General features: G+C 42.4%; 1 protein-coding gene across 9 annotated transcripts in view; it reads right to left on the reverse strand.

Annotated features, from left to right (window-relative positions):
- The window catches only part of LOC122542310 (TRIO and F-actin-binding protein-like), a 366,873-nt gene that overhangs the window by 237,088 nt on the left and 109,862 nt on the right, over nucleotides 1-19,923 (reverse strand). For 8 of the 9 annotated variants that reach the window (XM_043679926.1, XM_043679930.1, XM_043679931.1 and 5 more), the window contains one exon: nucleotides 13,182-13,259. In XM_043679926.1, the coding sequence (XP_043535861.1) occupies nucleotides 13,182-13,259 (78 nt within the window). Of the gene's footprint in view, nucleotides 1-7,200; nucleotides 7,276-13,181; nucleotides 13,260-19,923 lie in introns of all 9 variants that reach the window. The other variant, XM_043679928.1, reaches the window with a different exon arrangement.

Genomic DNA, 19,923 nt, shown 5'->3' on the forward strand with positions numbered 1-19,923 from the left:
GATAGTTACATAAAAGGCAAATTAGGATCTGAAAAGGTTAACTTAGATCTTGCAATGAGCTCAAGAATATCAAGGACATTTCCTGGGAGGAGGTAACCAATTCTCTACTTCTTCAGACTGTTATACCAGTTGTCCATGTATCAGCTGCCTCTGTTGTACATACCTTTCAGTAATGTAACTAGCCATTGTAATAAACTTGACTGTTTGACCAAGACCAAACCTATATTCTGCCTAAGGCAGTGTGAGGGCATTCATCCCCACAAGTATCAGTAGCTCGATGAAAACCAGTAAAAAGGACTGGTGACAGCGGATTTACCCATGTTAATATGTTAGTAACAACATTATAAAATGGTGAGCAGTGGTTGGATTCCCCGTCCCATTATATGATGATGACAATAGTGAGGTACACTGTCACATAACAATACACCAGTGAATCATACTGGATTATGTATTGCAATAGACTGCTGGGAATCTGTGTGGAAATGTCCACAGCATAGAGACATGGCTAACCTGTGAAAATGCAAACAAAACCCTCCTCAAGAAATCTACCCAGGACAGTCTCCAGGATAACTGCGCCTCAGCCACAAAAGAAATCTCAATGTACCTGGTAAAGCAAGTCGTGAAAAATATTGAAAATAGAATCTAAAGTTACTCACAAGGAATTTGTTCCCAAAAAGCTTAAGGAGTAAACACACAAACTATGTAAATCAATGACATTATTCCATTAGAGCTCTCTGGTGGATGGCATTGCGAGTCTGGCTGGAAAATGATCATGTGTCGATGCTAGAAGAGAATACAGATTGCCAACCCTGAAGGGTGCTAATTCTTTCCAGCAATATGAAATTAACCTTAAGGACAGTACTGTGAGTCAAGAGATACAGAATAAAGAGGTGGGTAGGTAGCACAACCAAAAGTAATAATTTGCTTACAATACATCTGTTTGTCAGTCATAAAAACATTGGGGTTGGGAAAGAAAAGTGCATTCTGACTGAAAGTCATCAATGAACCAATCAAGAAAAGTTTGCTGGTTTTTCAATTGGCTAGGGGGGTGTTGCGCCCAAAGAATAGACATGTTGGGCAGGTAGTGAGGATGTCAGGGAGCATGAGGGCCGCCAGGTTTGAGGGTGCTAGGCCATGCAGTAGAACATCCAGGAATAGAATCAGCCACGATTGGCAATTCTCAGGAGAACCAGATCAGGTTCGGCGGATAGCGCCTGAGAATGTCATTCGGGGAGTACTGAAACATGGCTGTGAGCCACATACCTCCACTTGATCAGACACTTTGTCAGATCTAGTACAAAGGATAACAAATAGGAGAATATTGTACTTAATTTCTTTCACTGGATGTCAGCAGCCCTGGCAATGCAAATATTTATTGCTATTCAACAGTCATACAGGTGCTGAGAGTCAACTCCATTGCTGTGATTCTGGAGATCAGATTGGGCAAAGATTGCAGATTTCCTGCCCTAAAGGGCATTAGTGAACCAGATGTATTCTAAAAACACTCAGTAATAATTTCATTGTCACCATTACATAACCAAATCACCAATTTAGGATTTATTAATTGAATTTTGAATTCTACTGCCGGCCACATGGGATGCGCATCTGTCTGGGTTTCTGGATTACTTGACCAATGACATTACTGCAATACCACTTCATGAGCAAACATCCACAATACTGTAAATTTTCTTTCTGGTTTACTCTCAAGCCATGGAGAAATTTGAAAACAAGGATGAGGGCTTTATACGTGAAGTATTACTGGAACAGGAGTCAGTGAGCATGGGGACGCGGTGTGGATGAATAAACAGGGCTTGGTGTGAGTTAAAACAGCAGCAGCAGAGTTTTGGATGAGCTTCATTTTATGGAAAGTGGAAGGTAGAAAGCTTTTCAGAAATGCATGGGATTAATTCAATCAAGAAAGCAATTAGGACATCAAGGTTCAGTTCTGTACAGCCTGATTACAAAGAAACTAGTCAGGCCATCCAGGAGAGAACTACTGTGAACAGAAAGATTTCATTTATTGGGTGACGAATTAGCTGAACTCAGCCAATTCAAGGGTCACAGGAAAGACAAAACAAAACTCAATAAGGAGTGTGGTATAATTAGTTCTCTTACTTCTGATCACTATCCTGCTGGATACGTGTGAAGTACAGGATCAGTCAAGGATGCAATGCCCTATGCAATCAAACAGCTTTAAAATACATCTAACCTATTCTCCAACAGCCAGATAACAGAATTGGTCCTTCGCAGAGGGACACACTACACTGCCCAATTGTATTGATTAAGATTCTGGATTCATAATGAAAAGGTTGGTATTCCGTCCCTGTTTAATCATAATATGGTTTTAGTTTAGTTGGTCTTGTGTATTCATTTATCCATTAATTAGTATTAGTCATGGCTCAGAGTTCAAACTGTTCCATCCCAGAGACTTGAGCACAAAATATATGTTCACATTTTGGCAACATAGCACTGTACATTTTAAAAATACTTTCAAGGATGATTATTGCCCATCCTAAATGTCCTCAGGGCAGTTAATTGTCAACAACATTGCTGTGGGCCTGGAGTCAGAAATGGATGGCAGTTTACCATCCCTAAACAGCACTGGTGTATCAGGTAGGTTTTCAATGTCAATTGTTACATGATCAATGACTTATTTTTAAATTCCAGAGTTTTTTTGCCTTGAAATTCAAATTCCACCAGCTAGCCTGGTAGGATTTGAACCCACCTGCCCAGAACATTTATCTGGGGCTATGAAGTACTGGTTGAACGATCTTCCCACTATGTCATTTTCTCTCCACCTTCATAGGGCCTGTCTTTTGGATGAGATGTTCACCTGAGAGGGCAGAAATGGTCTCAGTGCCTGCCAATTCACATGGACACTGAAAAAGCAGTGGAGTTTATCCCAATACCTCAGTCAATATTTATTCCTCAATTAATATCCAAAAGCCCAGATCATCTAGCCATTATCATCCTACTGTTTACGTGAGTTTACCAGAACAGTGATTATGCTTCAAGCATATTTCATTGGGCATAAGATGCTTTAGAAAGTGCTGAGGAATGTTAAAGGCACTATAGAAATGCAAGTTTTTTATTTATTAAAAATTAAGGCTCATTTAAGACATGAAATAAAGTGAAAATACTGACCCTATCAGTTCTGGAAAAAGCACTGACATATCCATTGTAAGAGTTCTGCTCTTCAAGTGGAGAGAAAATTATATCTACCTGAATGACAGATGAAAGCAAGTTTATTTCTCATTATATTCAATTATTAGTATAGGATTTTCAAACATTTCTGCATATGAAGCTAAACACAAATGAGAAATGAGCAGCCTGCTTTTCAATGAATTTTGTTGTATTCATTGTGAGGATGTAGGTGTCATTAGTTTATTACTCTTTGCTAGATGTCTTTGAAATGGTGAAGTTTGGCCTTCTCACTCACAAGTACAACCACAACGCTGTTAGGTTGAGACCACAGAAGTTTGATCCAGTGACAGTGAAGGAGGGAGGCGGTACTCCCCACAGTGGCCTTGCTTTTCCAGGTGATGGAAATCATGGGTTTGGGGCAGGGGACACTGCCAAAGAAATCTTGATGAGTTGTTCAGTACATCTTGTAGATAGTGCACACTGATGCTTTAATGTGGCAGTGTCATTAATAGCAGAAGGAAGGAATGTTCACATTGGTGGACAGGGTATCAATTAGGCAGCTTTGTCCATGGTGATCTTATAGGCTGGTAAAGCCACACTCATCTAGACAAATCAAGCACATTCCATCACACTACTGACTTGTGCCTCTTAGATGGCGGACAGGTTTGTTGCTTGTCGGGGGTCCAAAATGTGAGTTACTCACCTCAGAACTTCCAGCCTCTGATTGCTCGTGTCAGTTATTTTTAATCAAGTTATTTAGACATATTATGACACATATCCAGGGCAGATAAGATTGGAACCTAGGCCTTCTGGCCCAGAGTAGGGATACTACCACTGCACCACAAGTCCTCCTCCTGCTCTTGCAGAAATCATATTGCTAGAACTGTTCTGTCTCTGGGTAAATGATAAGAGAAAGGGTATGGCTGATCAGGGACCAAGAAGAGGCCTAATTCCTGGAGATAGATCGTACAGATAAAATATAAAATGAGTAATTTGCATTTGTCTTTACCAAGGAATGAGATATCATCAAAGTCATAATGAAAGAGAAGGTAGTTGAGATATTGAATGAGCTAAAATTTGATAAATAGAATTATTAGAAACACTGCCTGGACTTAAATTTGATTGTGATCAGGGCCAGATGGAATGCATTAGGTCATTGAAGGAAATAAAAGTGAAAATTACAAAGGCACTGGACATAACCTTTCAATTCATCCTTCGATACAGAAGTGGTGCCAAATCTTTTTGCTCCAACAGAGGATAAGGATAAAATTTGTGCGAAGATTTGTAGCTCGGGTGCTCGTTGCTGTGGTTCTGTTCGCCGAGCTGGAAGTTTTTGTTGCAAACGTTTCGTCCCCTGTCTAGGTGACATCCTCAGTGCTTGGGAGCCTCCTGTGAAGCGCTTCTTTGATGTTTTATAGTGGTCTGTCCCTGCCGCTTCTGGTTGTCAGTTTCAGCTGTCCGCTGTAGTGGTTGGTATGTTGGGTCCAGGTCGATGTGTTTGTTGATGGAGTTTGTGGATGAATGCCATGCCTCTAGGAATTCCCTGGCTGTTCTCTGTCTGGCTTGCCCTATGATAGTAGTGTTGTCCCAGTCGAATTCATGTTGCTTGTTGTCTGCGTGTGTGGCTACTCAGGATAGCTGGTCGTGTCGTTTCGTGGCTAGTTGATGTTCATGTATGCGGATTGTTAGCTGTCTTCCTGTTTGTCCTATATAGTGTTTAGTGCAGTCCTTGCATGGGATTTTGTACACTACATTCGTCTTGCTCATGTTGGGTATCCGGTCCTTCGTTCTGGTGAGTTGTTGTCTGAGCGTGGCTGTTCGACTGGGACAACACTACTATCATAGGGCAAGCCAGACAGAGAACAGCCAGGGAATTCCTAGAGGCATGGCATTCATCCACAAACTCCATCAACAAACACATCGACCTGGACCCAATATACCGGCCACTACAGCGGACAGCTGAAACTGACAACCGGAAGCGGCAGGGACAGGCCACTATAAACACCGGAGGAAACATCAAAGAAGCGCTTCGCAGGAGGCTCCCAAGCACTGATGATGTCGCCTAGCCAGGGGACGAAACGTTTGCAACAAAAACTTCCAGCTTGGCGAACAGAACCACAGTAGGATAAGGATAAGCCCAGCAAGTACAGACCAGTCAGTTTAACCTGTTAGTGAGAAAGATCTTTGAAGCTATAATCTAGGACAGCATTAACAGTAACTTGGACAAGTGTCAATTAATTAGCGAAAGCCAACATGAATTTGGTAAAGACAACTCATGATGAACTGACTTGATTAAGTTTTTTTGATAAAGTTACAGATAGGCTTGATGAGGATAAAGGGCTTGTTAATGTGACATACACAGACCAATTAGTAAAGTTGAAACCCATAGAATAAAAGGGAAGGTGACAGCATAGATATAAAGCTGGGTGTGAAAACAGGAAACAGCTAATTGTGGTGATTAATTACACCGCCTCCGAGATGGTCAGGAAAAGGTTCACTGCTTTCCTTTTATGGCCTGGAAATCTGTAAATACTGGAACCATAAGGAGAATAGTGATAGACTTCAAGGTGGCACTAATTGATTGGTTCAATGTTGCAGGTTAAATTTAATGCAAATATGGTGGAAGTGACTTATTTTCAGAGGAGGAGGAGGAGGAAAAGAATATAAAGGTTACAATTTCTAAAGAAGGTGAAGAAGCAGAGGAACGCAGGTAGATATTTTGAACCAACTTGTTTGGACAGTTTATGTCACACATATATAGAACATAGAACATTACAGAGCAGTACAGGCCCTTCGGCCCTCGGTGTCTGGAGCAAATGTAACTTGAATTCAGACCTTCTGGCCCAGAGGCAGAGACACTGCTCCACAACAGCCCATTAAAGATCATGTGACATTACATCACTTCCTGTGATGATTTATGTATTTTTAATCAATCTATTATTAGATTAGATTAGATTACATTACAGTGTGGAAACAGGCCCTTCGTCCCAACAAGTCCACACCGACCCGCCGAAGCGTAACCCACCCATACCCCTTACCTAACACTACGGGCAATTTAGCATGGCCAATTCACCTGACCTGCATATCTTTGGACTGTGGGAGGAAAGCGGTGCACCCGGAGGAAACCCACGCAGACACGGGGAGAACGTGCAAACTCCACACAGTCAGTCGCCTGAGGCGGGAATTGAACCCGGGTCTCTGGTGCTGTGAGACAGCAGTGCTAACCACTGTGCCACCGTGCCGCCCAACACACATCAGTAGCACATGGGATTTGAAAGCTGCACTGTCTGGTTCAAAGGAAGGGACACAATGACTGCACTAAAACAGCCTTTAAAATGGCCTAGTGAAATGTGTTCACAATTGCTGAAGGTGGCAGAGCAAGTTGAGAAAGTAATTACAGAGGTATACGGGATCCTGAGATTGAGAGCTGTAGAAGCATAGAGTACAACAGCTGAGGAAATGATGAACATTTATAAAATACTGATTTGGCCTCAACTGGCATATTATCACCATTTCAAGGCAGCACAACGTAGAAAGGATGTGAAGGTGGGAATAAAAAAGTATCAGAATGTGTCCAGTGATGAAGAGCATCAGTTATAGAAACAGATTGGAGAAGCTGTTTTTGGATTTCTTTGGAATAAATGAAGGTTGTGAGGAAATTCGATGGAGGTGTTCAAAACCACAAAGATTTTGGACAAACCAGATGGAGAGAAGCTATTTGCTTTGGTGCTAGAATTGAGGATTAGTTTGGTTGGTAAAAGATGTAACAGTAACATGAAGAAAAATATTTTTATGTAGCAAATGGTTAATATTGGATGGCACTGCCTGAGAATGTAGGGAAGGCAGATTCCTATGTGGATTTCAAAAAGGAATTGGGTAAAGAGAAAAAAAAAGTTGCAGAGCTAGAGGGATAGGTCATGATTGAGAACTAGCTAGCTGTCCTTGTAAAGGACAAAGAATAAAAGTCACAGCATGCTAAATGGCCTCATTATAAGCTGTGATTCAATGATTCCCAGTGTCATATTCCCAGGTATGTCTGAATTATAAAGTACTGACCTTGTCTCTTTTTGGGCTGAGCTGTACATATCCTGTGCGGGAACTCTGATCTTGTGAGGAAAATCTGTAGTCCAACTAAAGAAAAGGCAACATAATTTTATACCTCACCATCACCTAGATTTATTATTGAGAATTATTAGCAGACCATATTGAGCATTATTCTGGGGTACTAGTACCATGAACCAAAAACTGAACTGTACAAGACATATAAAGACTGTGCTTATAAGAACAGATCAGAGGCTGGAAACTCTGCAGTGAATAATCCACCTCCTATTTTCTCCCAATGCCTTTCTGCCAACAACAAGACGTAGGTCAGGAGTCTGATGGAATACTTCCCAGATGCGCGATAGGTGCAGCTCCAACAACACTCAAGAAGCTCAACACCATCCAGGGCAAAGCAGCACGTGCTTAATTGCACACCCAATCTCACGCCATCCATCATTTTTAACATCAATCTCTCCACTACCTAGGCACAGTGGCAGCAGAGTGTACCATTCACAAGTAACTCACCAAAGCTCCTTAAACAGCACTTTCTAAACCTGTGACCCCTACAACCAAGAACAGGGAAGCCAACCTGTGGACTGAAGGCCACATATGGCTCACCAGAGTATTTGATGCACAACATCAGCTTTCCTGGTAGGTGAGTTTACAGCTCCTCTTCGTATCTCTACAACTAATAGCTACATGATCTTACATTAGAAGGACTAAAAACCAGGAAAAGATGGTGTAAAGGTTTTGCTTTCTTGAAATGTTTTTAAGATTATGCTATTCATTGCAAGCAAGATTAACAATCCCAATCCAGCTATTTTGCACAAGGGCATGTTAACTTCCTTAGAGATTAACTGTTCATAGAGAAGCACAGATGGTCAGTGTCCACGTCAGCTGACCAAGCACATACACCATCCCAACTGACAAGGTTAAATGGCCAATGATGTCTGTTGTTCTGAACATCTGTCACCATTGGACAAGTGAGACCTGCCAGATTCTGCAGGCCCATCTTTGTTTTTTGCTTTGTGTAGGGATCCAGAGATGGTGTGTTGGAGCTGGATGAATCTGCAGGAGTGCAAGATGACGTAAGTTAATATGCTAAGTGCCTCATTTCTACCTTTCTAACCTCAAATGGTGTGTATAGTACATCCCTGAGCTGAATATCCTGACCTTCAACCTCAATCCCACTGGAATGTGTTCTTTTACCTATACCCCCACCCCAACTCCCCACTATCATCACCACCACTTCCAGGGCACCGTACTTTGACCCTCCAATTCTGATCCCTTTCTTTTCCAATATGTTCCTAGCCTGATGGCTGCTTCCTTTACCCATTCCTTGGCTCCAATTCCCTATCCAGCCTCTCAGTGTAGCCCCATTATGGCCAATTCTCCTTCACTTGAGTTAGGCCTTTTCCTCTTGCTCCCACAACATTCACCATCAATCTTAGGCCCCACTTCCCAACCTTACTCTCTCTCTGTGACATCCATGCTCTGTATCCTAACTCAATATCTTCCTTCCTGATGGTGTGAGACAGTATGAGCAAACTCTGGAGTGGGCAAGGGCCACAAACAGACACACACACTGGATATGGTTGTGTAATATGAATTACCAAGTTGTCTGTATTTTACAATTATATGAAATTTTCCAAAATCTATCACTTTGGCTAGTGCAGGGTTATGCTTTGGTCTATGTGGTCCATCAGTGCAAAACGATTGAGCATCACTGATCTACTCCTGCTTCTCTTTCTGTGACCTAATAGGACAAGAGCAGCAGATGCAAGGGAACACCATTCCCTGCAAGTTCCCCTCCATGTCGGCACGGTGGCACAGTGGTTAGCACTGCTGCCTCACAGTGCCGGAGACCCGGGTTCAATTCCCGCCTCAGGTGACTGACTGTGTGGAGTTGGCACATTCTCCCTGTGTCTGCGTGGGTTTCCTCTGGGTGCTCCGGTTTCCTCCCACAATCCAAAGATGTGCAGGTCAGGTGAATTGGCCTGCTAAATTGCCCGTAGTTTTAGGTAAGGGGTAAATGTAGGGGTGGGTTGCGCTTCGGCGGGTCGGTGTGGACTTGTTGGGCCGAAGGGCCTGTTTCCACACTGTAATGTAATCTAATCTAAAAAAAAAGTCATACACCATCCTGACTTAGAAATATATCACCACTGTCACCCAGATCAAAATCCTAGAACTCCCTCCCTAGCAGTGCTTTGGGCAGCCCTAGCCCTAATGGACTGCAAGAAGGGCCTGTTTCCACACTGTAATGTAATCTAATCTAAAAAAAAATGTCATACACCATCCTGATTTAGAAATATATCACCACTGTCACCCAGATCAAAGTCCTAGAACTCCCTCCCTAGCAGTGCTTTGGGCAGCCCTAGCCCTAATGGACTGCAACTGTTCCCGAAGGCTACTCACCATCATCCTCTCCAGGTCAAATGGGGATAGGCAACAAATCCTGATCTCACCATTCAATGCCCATGTGCCATGAATTAATTTGAATACTTTTCATCTTTCTGAGCCAATGGCTTAGTTTTGATTTTAGTTCCAGTTCATGAAAATATTGTGAAGATGAACTTGGAGTGGCTTACATCTTGGGCTCTGATTGAAGTGTTACTGGGATGCTGCATGTCAGCACCAGCCTTCAGTCTCTCTGTTCCTTCAAACTCCACCAACAGGGCATATCAAATCATGAAACAAATATGTAAACCGGTTCCTGCAAACCTCAAACCCGAGAAACAGCAACTTATGAGTGAAAAATTCAAATATTGCTCCTCAGGCCTGAGCTATTCCTTTCCAGATATTAATCTGGGTTGTTCTCATTTTCCAAATCAGTTTTGCCATTCTTCCACAACCTACAGGTATTTATAGGACTTTCGGATGTAGGAACAGAAGTAAGCCATTCAGCCTATGAGTCTGTTCTGTCATTCAATGACAGAATAGCTGATCCAGGTGGAAGTGGGTACTGCAGTTGCTGGAGATTAGAGTTAAGATTAGAGTGGTGCTGGAAAGCACATCAGGTCAGGCGGCATCCGAGGGCAGGAAAATCAGCGTTTCCAGCAAAAGCCCTTCATTAGGCAATTCCTGATGAAGGGCTTTTTCCTGAAACATCGATTTTCCTGCTCCTCGAATGCTGCCTGACCTGCTGCGTTTTTCCAGCACCACTCTAATCTTGAGCCTAGCTGCTCTGATGATCCTCAACTTCACTTTGCTGCTCTTGGCTCACGAGTAACATTCTCAATTCCTTCCTGTCCCAGCCCAGGGGTGCATAATGATCCTTGCCACTTGAAACAAGGGAGATGGTGGTGGGTGTGGTAATGTCACTGGACCAATAATCCTTGAGGACTAGACAAATGCTCCAGAGGCATGTATTCAAATCGCAGCACACCAATTGGTGGAATTTAAATTCAGTTAGTAAATCTGGAATCAAAGCTGGTCTCGGTAATGGTAACCATGAAACGACCATTCATTGATGTAAAAACATATGTGGTTTACGAATATCTTTTAGGGAAGAAAATCTGTCATTCTTAGTCAGTCTGGACTACCTGTCTCCAGATTCTAGACCCACAGCAATGTGGTTACCTCTTAACTACCTTCTGAAATAACATAGCAATGCCATTCAGTTTAAGGGTGTTTAGGAGTAGACAACAATGTCAGCAATTCCCATCTCCCTACAAAGAATAAACATAGTTTTCAATAATTACATATTGATTTTTTTAAATGGTTCCACCATTCAATGGAGAGCAAATCTGGCAAACACTTTGGCTGAGAATCTAAGTACTTGCATGTCAGGTTCTGAATTTGAACAATGCACCAAAGCACAATCTGCAGTTTTGTGGAAATAGTTTGAAGAGTCATTTTCTATATCAATAACTGGAAATGATTGTCATGGAACAGCAGGAGTGATATTTCCGCCTATATAATGACTGGTAATAACATTAGTGAAGGAGCTATCTATTTGTTATAAACACACTTTATGTCATGACCCCTTGTTATTTTAAAATAGAAGTGTACTTGACATGTGACAGTGGTCCTATGGTGCAGTGGGTAATGTTTCTGCCTTTGAGCCAAAAGCTCCAGGCCCTGAGACTTGGTGGTCAAGGAATGCATGTTCATAACATAGTCATAACTTGTAAATCCTTCCAACACTCTCCACTGACAGGCTGTAAGAGAGACTGAGATTCCTGGTCAACAATGTGATGGCAAGAAAGCTATATTTCCTGTCATCACTATTCATAGCTAAAGACTATAGTAAATGTGTCAAAAATGGGCATTTCTATTGCATCTTGGACTCTCTGATTTGGACTCTGAGTCAACAGTAAAATGCCAACATTACCGCTTAATATGACAGCAATGATCTTGGGAACAGACTGTGAATATTCAGTGTAAGAGGTTGAGTCATCTTTTGAGAATCTTCCACCAGTTTACGGGGGAGAAAAAGTGCCAGGTCTATACAGTGAACAGAATAGAAGTTCAGATTTTACCACATGTCTGCCAAACTTAGAAATGACAAGTGTTGGTACATGGAATCTGTTCAACTTGTCATCAACAACCAAAATTAGAGCACGCCAAGTGGGATACATGTCTGCCGTACATTAACTTGATAGCTCATGTCAGCTGCAGCTGTAATAACAATATGCCATTTCTCTCTCCTTCAGTTCTGTACCAGATAGTTTTAGCACCTGGCAATCTGTATAAGACAGCATTATTATATGGAACTCTGTCCCAGACAATGTTACTCCCAGCACTCAACAGTACAACTGTGGCTCAATTCATGGGACTCTGCGCTGAGTTAGGACATTGTGAGTTCCACTCCAGAGACTTGAACTCATAATCCAGGCTGGCAATTGGTGCAGTAATAAGGGGTTTGGAACATCTGAAACTCTGGCTCTTCAATATGGAGTTAATTGTCACTTGCTGGACACAGGAAGTATGCATCTCACCCATTGTAGCATAGTGCAGAAAGCAATGTTCAACACATGGCTCACCAGTTGCATTCTAATTTTCTGCATAATATTTTAAACCACATTAAAATCCTTTTTCTACTAATGAAAATGTCCTTGTGAAGATAAGGGTGTTGACACAGAAATGGACCACAGAAACATAGAAAATAGGAGCAGAAGGCGGCTATTCAGCCCTTTAAGCATACTCCGCCCTTCAACTTGATCATTACTGACCATCCAACTTGCTCTCCCCACATCCCCATATTCTTAGAACTATATCTAACTCCTTCTTGAAAATATTCAATGTTTTGGCCTCAACGGTTTTCTACGGCAGAAAATTTCACAGGATCATGACTCTCTGGCTTAAGAAATTATTCATCTCATTCCTCAATGTCCTACCCCATATTCTTAGACTGTGATCCAGGGTTTAGATGCCCTGCTCAGCAGGAACATCCTTCCTGTGTTTGCCCTGTCTGGTCCTGTTAAAATTTTAAAGGTTTCTGCGAGAATGCCCCTCATTCTTCTAAACTCCGGCAAATATCATCTGAACTGACACAGTCTCTCTTCATACTTCAGTCCTGCTCTCCCAGGGACCAGTCTGCTCCATTGTCTGATGGGGAGACCAAGACTGCGCACAATACCCCAGGTGCAGTCTCACCAAAACCCTGTACAAATGCAGCAAGACCACTGAGTAAGATCCTGCACAGCTAAAAGCAATCAATATTCAGTGTTGCCATTAGTTCAAATGTCAAAACAGCAAGAAGCCATTCAGCAAGTCAAACCTTATACCTGTTCTGCCATTTAATTAGACAAAGGCTGATCTGAAACTTAATTCAATTGACCTACCATGGTTCTATAACCCTTAAAACTTTCATTTGGAAGAATTCTATCCATGTCTATTTTTGAAACTTTCAACTGACCCTCCCAACATCAAGTGTTTTTGGAGCTCAAATTCCATCCTTCCATTACATTTTACATGAAGACGCACTTCTGATATCATCCCTGAACAGCCTGGCTCAAACAGGACTTTGCACCGTTTGGCATTAAACTACTGACCTTGTCAATTTTAGGGGAGGATCGAAGATATCCTTTGTAAGTCTTTGATTCCTCCTTTGAAGAAAATTTTCCATCCATCTAAAGGAAAGAGTGTCAGGATTACAGAATAAAATTCCAGCATCTCAACAGCTTACATTTCTGTGGCTGGCAGTGAAAAATCAGAATGGTGTGTTGCCGCCCTGGTGCCAGGATCAAGGATATCTCGGAAAGAGTGTAGAATATTCTCAAAGGAGAGTGGGACCAGCAGGAGGTCGTTGTACACATCGGAACTAACGACATAGGAAGGAAAAAGGATGAGATTCTGAAGGGAGAATATAGGAAGTTAGGTAGGAATTTAGAAAAGTCTTTGAAGGTGGTAATATCTGGATTACTCCCAGTGCTACGAGCTAGTGAGGTAGGAACAGATGAACATGTCACTGAGGAGCTGGTACAGGGGAGAAGGGTTCACAGTTTTGGACCATTAGAATCTCTTCTGGGGTATAAGTGACCTGTACAAGAAGGACGGATTGCATCTGAATTGGAAGAGGAGTAAAATACTGGCAGGAAGATTTGCCAAAGCTGCTCAAGAGGATTTAAACTAGTAAGGTGGAGGGGTGAACCCAGGGTGATAGTGAGGAAAGAGATCAGTCTGCGACCGGTCCAGTTGGGAAAAGGAGCAAGTCAAACAGTCAGGGCAGGCAGGAACAAAGCAGGGAATGAGGTAAATTAAACTGCACTTATTTCAATGCAAGAGGCCTAACAGGGAAGGCAGATGAACTCAAGGCATGGTTGGGGATTGGGATATCAAAGTAATTACAGAAACGTGGCTCAGGAATGGTCAGGACTGACACCTTAATGTTCCAGGATACAAATGTTGTAGGAAGGATAGAAAGGGGGGGGCAAGAGAGGAGGGGAAGTGTCGTTTTGGATAAGGGATAACATTATAACGTACTTAGGGAGAATATTCCTGGGAATACATCCAGGGTAGTTATTTGGGTAAAACTGAGAAATAAGAAAGGGATGATTACATTATTGGGATTGTACTTTAGACCCACCAACAGTCAGCGGGAAATTGAGAAACAAATTTGGAAGGAGATCTCAGTTATCTGTAAGAATAATAAGGTGGCTATGGTAGGGGAATTTAACTTTCCAAACATAGACTAGGAGTGCCATAGAATTAAGGGTTTAGATGGAAATGCATTTGTTAAGTGTGTACAAGAAAATTTTCTGATTCAGTATGTGGATGTACTACTAGAAAAGGTGCAAAACTTGACCTACTCTTGGCAAATAAGGCAGGGCAGGTGACTGATAAGTGAGGGAGCACTTTGAGGCCAGCGACCAGAATTCTCTTCGTTTAAAATAGTAATGGAAGAGGATAGATAAGATCTAAAAGTTAAAGTTCTAAACTGGAGGAAATTTTGATGGTATTAGGCAAGAATTTTCAAAAGCTGATTGGGGGCAGATGTTTGCAGGTAAAGGGACAGCTGGAGAATGGGAAGCCTTTAAAAATGAGATAACAACAGTCCAGAGACAGTATATTCCTGTTTGGATGAAAGGCAAGGCTGATAGGTGCAAGTAATGCTGGATGACTGCAGAAATTGAGGTTTTGGTTAAGAAAAAGAAGGAAGCATATGCCAGGAACAGACAGCAGAGATTGAGTGGATCCTTAGAAGATTATAAAGGCAGTAGGAGTATACTTAAGAAAGAAATCAGGAGGGCAAAAAGGGGACATGAGATAGTTTTGGCAAATATGGTTAAGGAGAATCCAAAGGGATTTTACAAATAAGTTAAGGGCAAACGAGTAACTAGGGAGAGAATAGGGCCTCTCAAAGATCAGCAAGGCAGCCTATGTGTGGAACCGCAGAAGATGGGGGAGATACTAAACAAATATTTTGCATCAGTGTTCACTGTGGAGAAGGACATGGAAGATAAAGAATGTGGGGAAATAGGTGGTGACATCTTGAAAAATGTCCATATTACAGAGGAGGTGGTGCTGGATGTCTTAAAACACATAAAGGTAAATAAATCCCCAGAACCTGATCAGGTGTACACTAGAACTTTTGGGAAGCTAGGGAAGTGATTGCTGGGCCCCTTGCTGAGATATTTGTTTCATCAATAGTCACAGGTGAGGTGCTGGAAGACTGGAGGTTGGCTAATGTGGTGCCACTATTTAAGAAAGGAAAAGCTAGGGAACAATAGACCGGTTAGCCTGACATCAGTGGTGGGAATCCTGAGGGACAGGGTTTACATGTATTTGGTTAGGCAAGGACTGATTAGGAATCATCAATATGGCTTTGTGTGTTGGAAATCATGTCTTACTAACTTGATTGAGTTTTTTGAAGAATTAACAAAGAGCATTGATGAGGGCAGAGCGGTGGACATGATTTATATAGATTTCAGTAAAGCGTTCGACAAGGTTCCTCATGGTAGACTAGTTAGCAAGGCTAGATCACATGGATGCAGGGAGAACTAGCCGTTTGGATACAGAACTGCTCAAAGGTAGAAGACAGAGGGTGGTGGTGTGGGGTTGCTTTTTAGATTGGAAGCCTGTGACCAGTCGGAAGTGGGTACTGCAGATGCTGGAGATTAGAGTCAAGATTAGAGTGGTGCTGGAAAAGCACAGCAGGTCAGGCAGCATCCGAGGAGCAGGAAAATCGACGTTTCAGGAAAAGGCCCTTCATCAGCACTGTGACCAGTGCCTGCTCCTCAGATGCTGCCTGACCTGCTGTGCTTTTTCCAACACCACACTCTTGACTCTGATCTCCATCATCTGCAGTCTGCACTTTCTCCCAGCTTGTGACCAGTGGTGTACCACAAGGATTGGTGCTGGTTCCACTACTTTTCATCATTTATATAAATGATTTGGATGTGAATGTAGGAGGTTTGGTGAGTAAGTTTACAAATGACACCAAAATTAGAGGTGTAGTGGACAGCGAAAAAGGTTACCTCAGAATTCAACAGAATCTTCATCAGATGGGCTAATGAGCCGATGAATGGCAGATGGAGTGTACTTCAGATAAATGTGAAGTGTTGCATTTTGGAAAGACAAATCAGGTCAGGACATTAGAAATCAAAGAATACCTACAATTATATATTTAATGGTAAAGTCCTGGGGAGTGTTGCTGAAAAAAAAGAGACCTTGGAGTGCAGGTTCATAGTTCCTTGAAAGTGGAGTGTCAGGTAGATAGGATAGTGAAGACGACATTTAGTATGCTTTCCTTTATTGGTCAGAGCGTTAAGTACAGGAGTTGGGAGGTCATGTTGCGACTGTACAGAACATTGGTTAGGCCACTTTTTGAATATTGTAGGCAATTCTGGTCTCCCTCCTATAGGAAGGATGTTATGAAACTTGAAAGGGTTCAGAAAAGATTTACAAGGATGTTGCCAGGGTTGGAGGGTTTGAGCTATGGGGAGAGGCTGAATGAACTGTGGAGGTTTGTCCTGGACTGTACGAGACTGAGGGGTGACGCTATAAAGTTTTATAAAATCATGAGGAACATGGTTACGGTAAATAGAAAAGATTTTTTTACCCTGGGTTGGGGGGGGGGGGGGGGGGGTCCAAAAATAGAAGGTACAGGTTCAAGGAGCAACTTTTTCATGCAAAAGATAGTGCATGTATGTAATGAGCTACCAGACGAAGTGGTGGAGACTGGTACAATTACAACATTTAAAAGGCATCTGGGTGGTATATAAATAGGAAGGGTTCAGAGGAATACAGGCTAAATGCTGGCAAATGGGACTCAATAAATTTTGGATATCTGGTCAGCGTGGAGGAGTTGGACTGATAGAGATGTACAGCACGGAAACAAACCTATGACTCTAACTGATACTTGTCATTTATCAGCACAAGCCTGGATATTATCCAGGGCTTGCTGCATTTGGACATGGATTGCTTTACTTTTGAGGAGTCGCAGGTGGTGCTCAACATTGTGCAATCATCAGCAAAAATCTTCACTCCCGCCCCTATAATGGAGGCAAAGTCACTGATGAAGCAGTTGAAGGTGGATGGCCCGAGGATAGTACTCTGGGGAACTCCTGCAGAGATGCCCTGTGGCTAAAATCCACAACAAACTCAAGTCTATTTGGGTTGTGCCATCCTTGAAATTCCACAACGCTAACTGTGAATCTGCCTTCAGATTAGTATTGCACCCAATATCGTTTAGAGACAGTACAGAGAATAACCGTTATTAGACTTTGTAAAGGATAATGGGCCGGAACTGACTAATAATCTGACAATAATGCAGAGTCTTGAAAGCAGTGACCATAAACATGGGGATGCTTGAACACTGGAGTTTCAGACAGAAAAAGGTTACATGCTAGCCAAGGTTTCAGATGTTTCAGTAAGAACAGAGAAGATAGTAAAAGAGGGGAGGTGTGGCATTGTTAATCAAGGACAGTATTATGGTGGTAGAAAGGACATTTGAGGACTTGTCTACTGGGGAAGTGTGGGCTGAGGTTAGAAACAGGAATGGAGAGGTCACCCTGTTGGGAGTTTTCTATAAGCCTCCGAATATTTCCAGAGATGTAGAGGAAAGGATTGCAAAGATGATTCTGGATAGGAGCGAGAGTAACAGGGTAGTTGTTATGGGGGACTTTAACTTTCCAAATGTTAACTGGAAATACTATAGTTTGAGTACTTTAGATGGGTCAGTTTTTGTCCAATATGTGAGGAGGGTTTCCTGACACAGAATGTAGACAGGCCAACAAGGGGCGAGGCCACATTGGATTTGGTATTGGGTAATGAACCTGGCCAGGTGTTAGATTTGGAGGTAGGTGAGCACTTTGGTGAAAGTGACCACAATTCAATTACGTTTACTTTAGCAACAGAAAGGGATGGGTATATACCGCAGGGCAAGAGTTATATCAGGGGGAAAGGCAATTATGATGCGATTAGGCAAGAGTTAGGATGCATAGGATGGGGATGGAAACTGCATGGGATGGGCACAATTGAAATATGGAGCTTATTCAAGGAACAGATACTGTGTGTCCTTGATAAGTATGTACCTGTCAGGCAGGGAGGATGTTGCCAAGTGCGGGAGCCATGGTTTACTAAGAAAGTTGAATTTCTTGTCAGGAAGATGAAGGCTTCTGTTAGGATGAGATGTGAAGGCTCAGTTAGGATGCTTGAGAGTTACAAGCTAGCTAGGAAAGACCTAAAGAGAGAGCTAAGAAGAGCCAGGAGGGACATGATAAGTCAATGGCAGATAGGATTATGGAAAACCCTAAAGCTTTCTATACGTATATCAGGAATAAAAGAATGACTAGGGTAAGATTAAGGCCAATCAAGGACAGTAATGGGAAGTTGTGCATGGAGTCCGAGGAGACAGGAGAAAATGAATATTTTTTGTTGATATTCACACTGTAAAAAGACAATGTTGTTGAGGAGAATACTGAGATACAGGCTACTAGACTAGACAGGATTGAGGTTCACAAGGAGGAGGTGTTAGCAATTCTGGAATGGTGAAAATAGATGAATCCCCTGGGCCGAATGGGATTTATCCTAGGACTCTTTGGGAAGCCATGGAGGAGATTGCAGAGCCTTTGGCTTTGATCTTTATGTCATCATTGTGTACAGGAATAGTGCCAGAAGAATGGAGGATAGCTAATGTTGTCCTTTGTTCAAGAAGGGGAGTAGAGACAACCCTGGTAATTATAGACCAGTGAGTCTTACTTCAGTTGTGGGTCAAGTGTTGGAAAAGGTTATAAGAGATAGGACTTATAATTGACTAGAGAGGAATAAGTTAATTAGGGATACTCAACACAGTTTTCTGAAGGGTAGGTCATGCCTCTCAAACCTTATTGAATTCTTTGAGATGATGACCAAACAAGTGGATGAGGGTAAAGTGGTTGATGTGGCGTATACGAATTTCAGTAAGGTGTTTGATAAGGCTTCCCACAGTAGGATATTGCGCAAAATATGGAGGCTGGGATTGAGGGTGATTTAGCAGTTTGGATCTGAAATTGGCTAGCTGAAAGAAGACAAGGTGGTGATTGATGGGAAATGTTCATCTTGGAGTTCAGTTACTAGTGGTGTAGTGCAAGGATCTGTTTTGGGCCCACTGCTGTTTGTCATTTTATAATGACCTGGAAGAAGGCTGTCACGAAGGTCGATGGAGTTGTGGACAGTGCCGAAGGATGTTACAGGTTACAGAGGGACATAGAAAAGCTGCAGAGCTGGGCTGAGAGGTGGCACATGGAGTTTAATGTGGACAAGTGTGTGAGTTGATTCACTTTGGAAGGAGCAACAGGAATACAGAGTACTGGGCTAATGGTAAGATTCTTGGCAGTGTAGATGAGCAGAGAGATCTCGGTGTCCATGTACGTAGATTCCTGGAGGTTGCCACCTAGTTTGATAGGGTTGTTAAGAAGGAATACAGTGTGTTAGGTTTTATTGATAGCAGGATTGAGTTTTGGAGCCACGAGGTCATGATGCCTCTGTCCAAAACTCTGGTGCGACCGCACTCGGAGTATTGCATACAGTACTCGTCACCGCATTACAGAAAGGATGTGGAAGCTTTGGAAAGGGTTCAGAGGCAATACTAGGATATTGCCTGGGATGGAGGGAAGGTCTTATGAGGAAAGGCAGAGGGATTTGAGGCAGTTTTCATTAGAGAGAAGAAGGTTGAGAGCTGACTTAATTGAGACATATAAGTTAATCAGAGGGTTAGATAGGGTGGACAGTGAGAGCCCTTTTCCTCGGATGATGATGGCTAGCACAAGGGGCATAGCTTTAAACTGAGGCGTGATAGATACAGGACAGATG

This window comes from Chiloscyllium plagiosum, chromosome 39 (assembly GCF_004010195.1).
Source record: "Chiloscyllium plagiosum isolate BGI_BamShark_2017 chromosome 39, ASM401019v2, whole genome shotgun sequence".
Taxonomy (NCBI): domain Eukaryota; kingdom Metazoa; phylum Chordata; class Chondrichthyes; order Orectolobiformes; family Hemiscylliidae; genus Chiloscyllium; species Chiloscyllium plagiosum.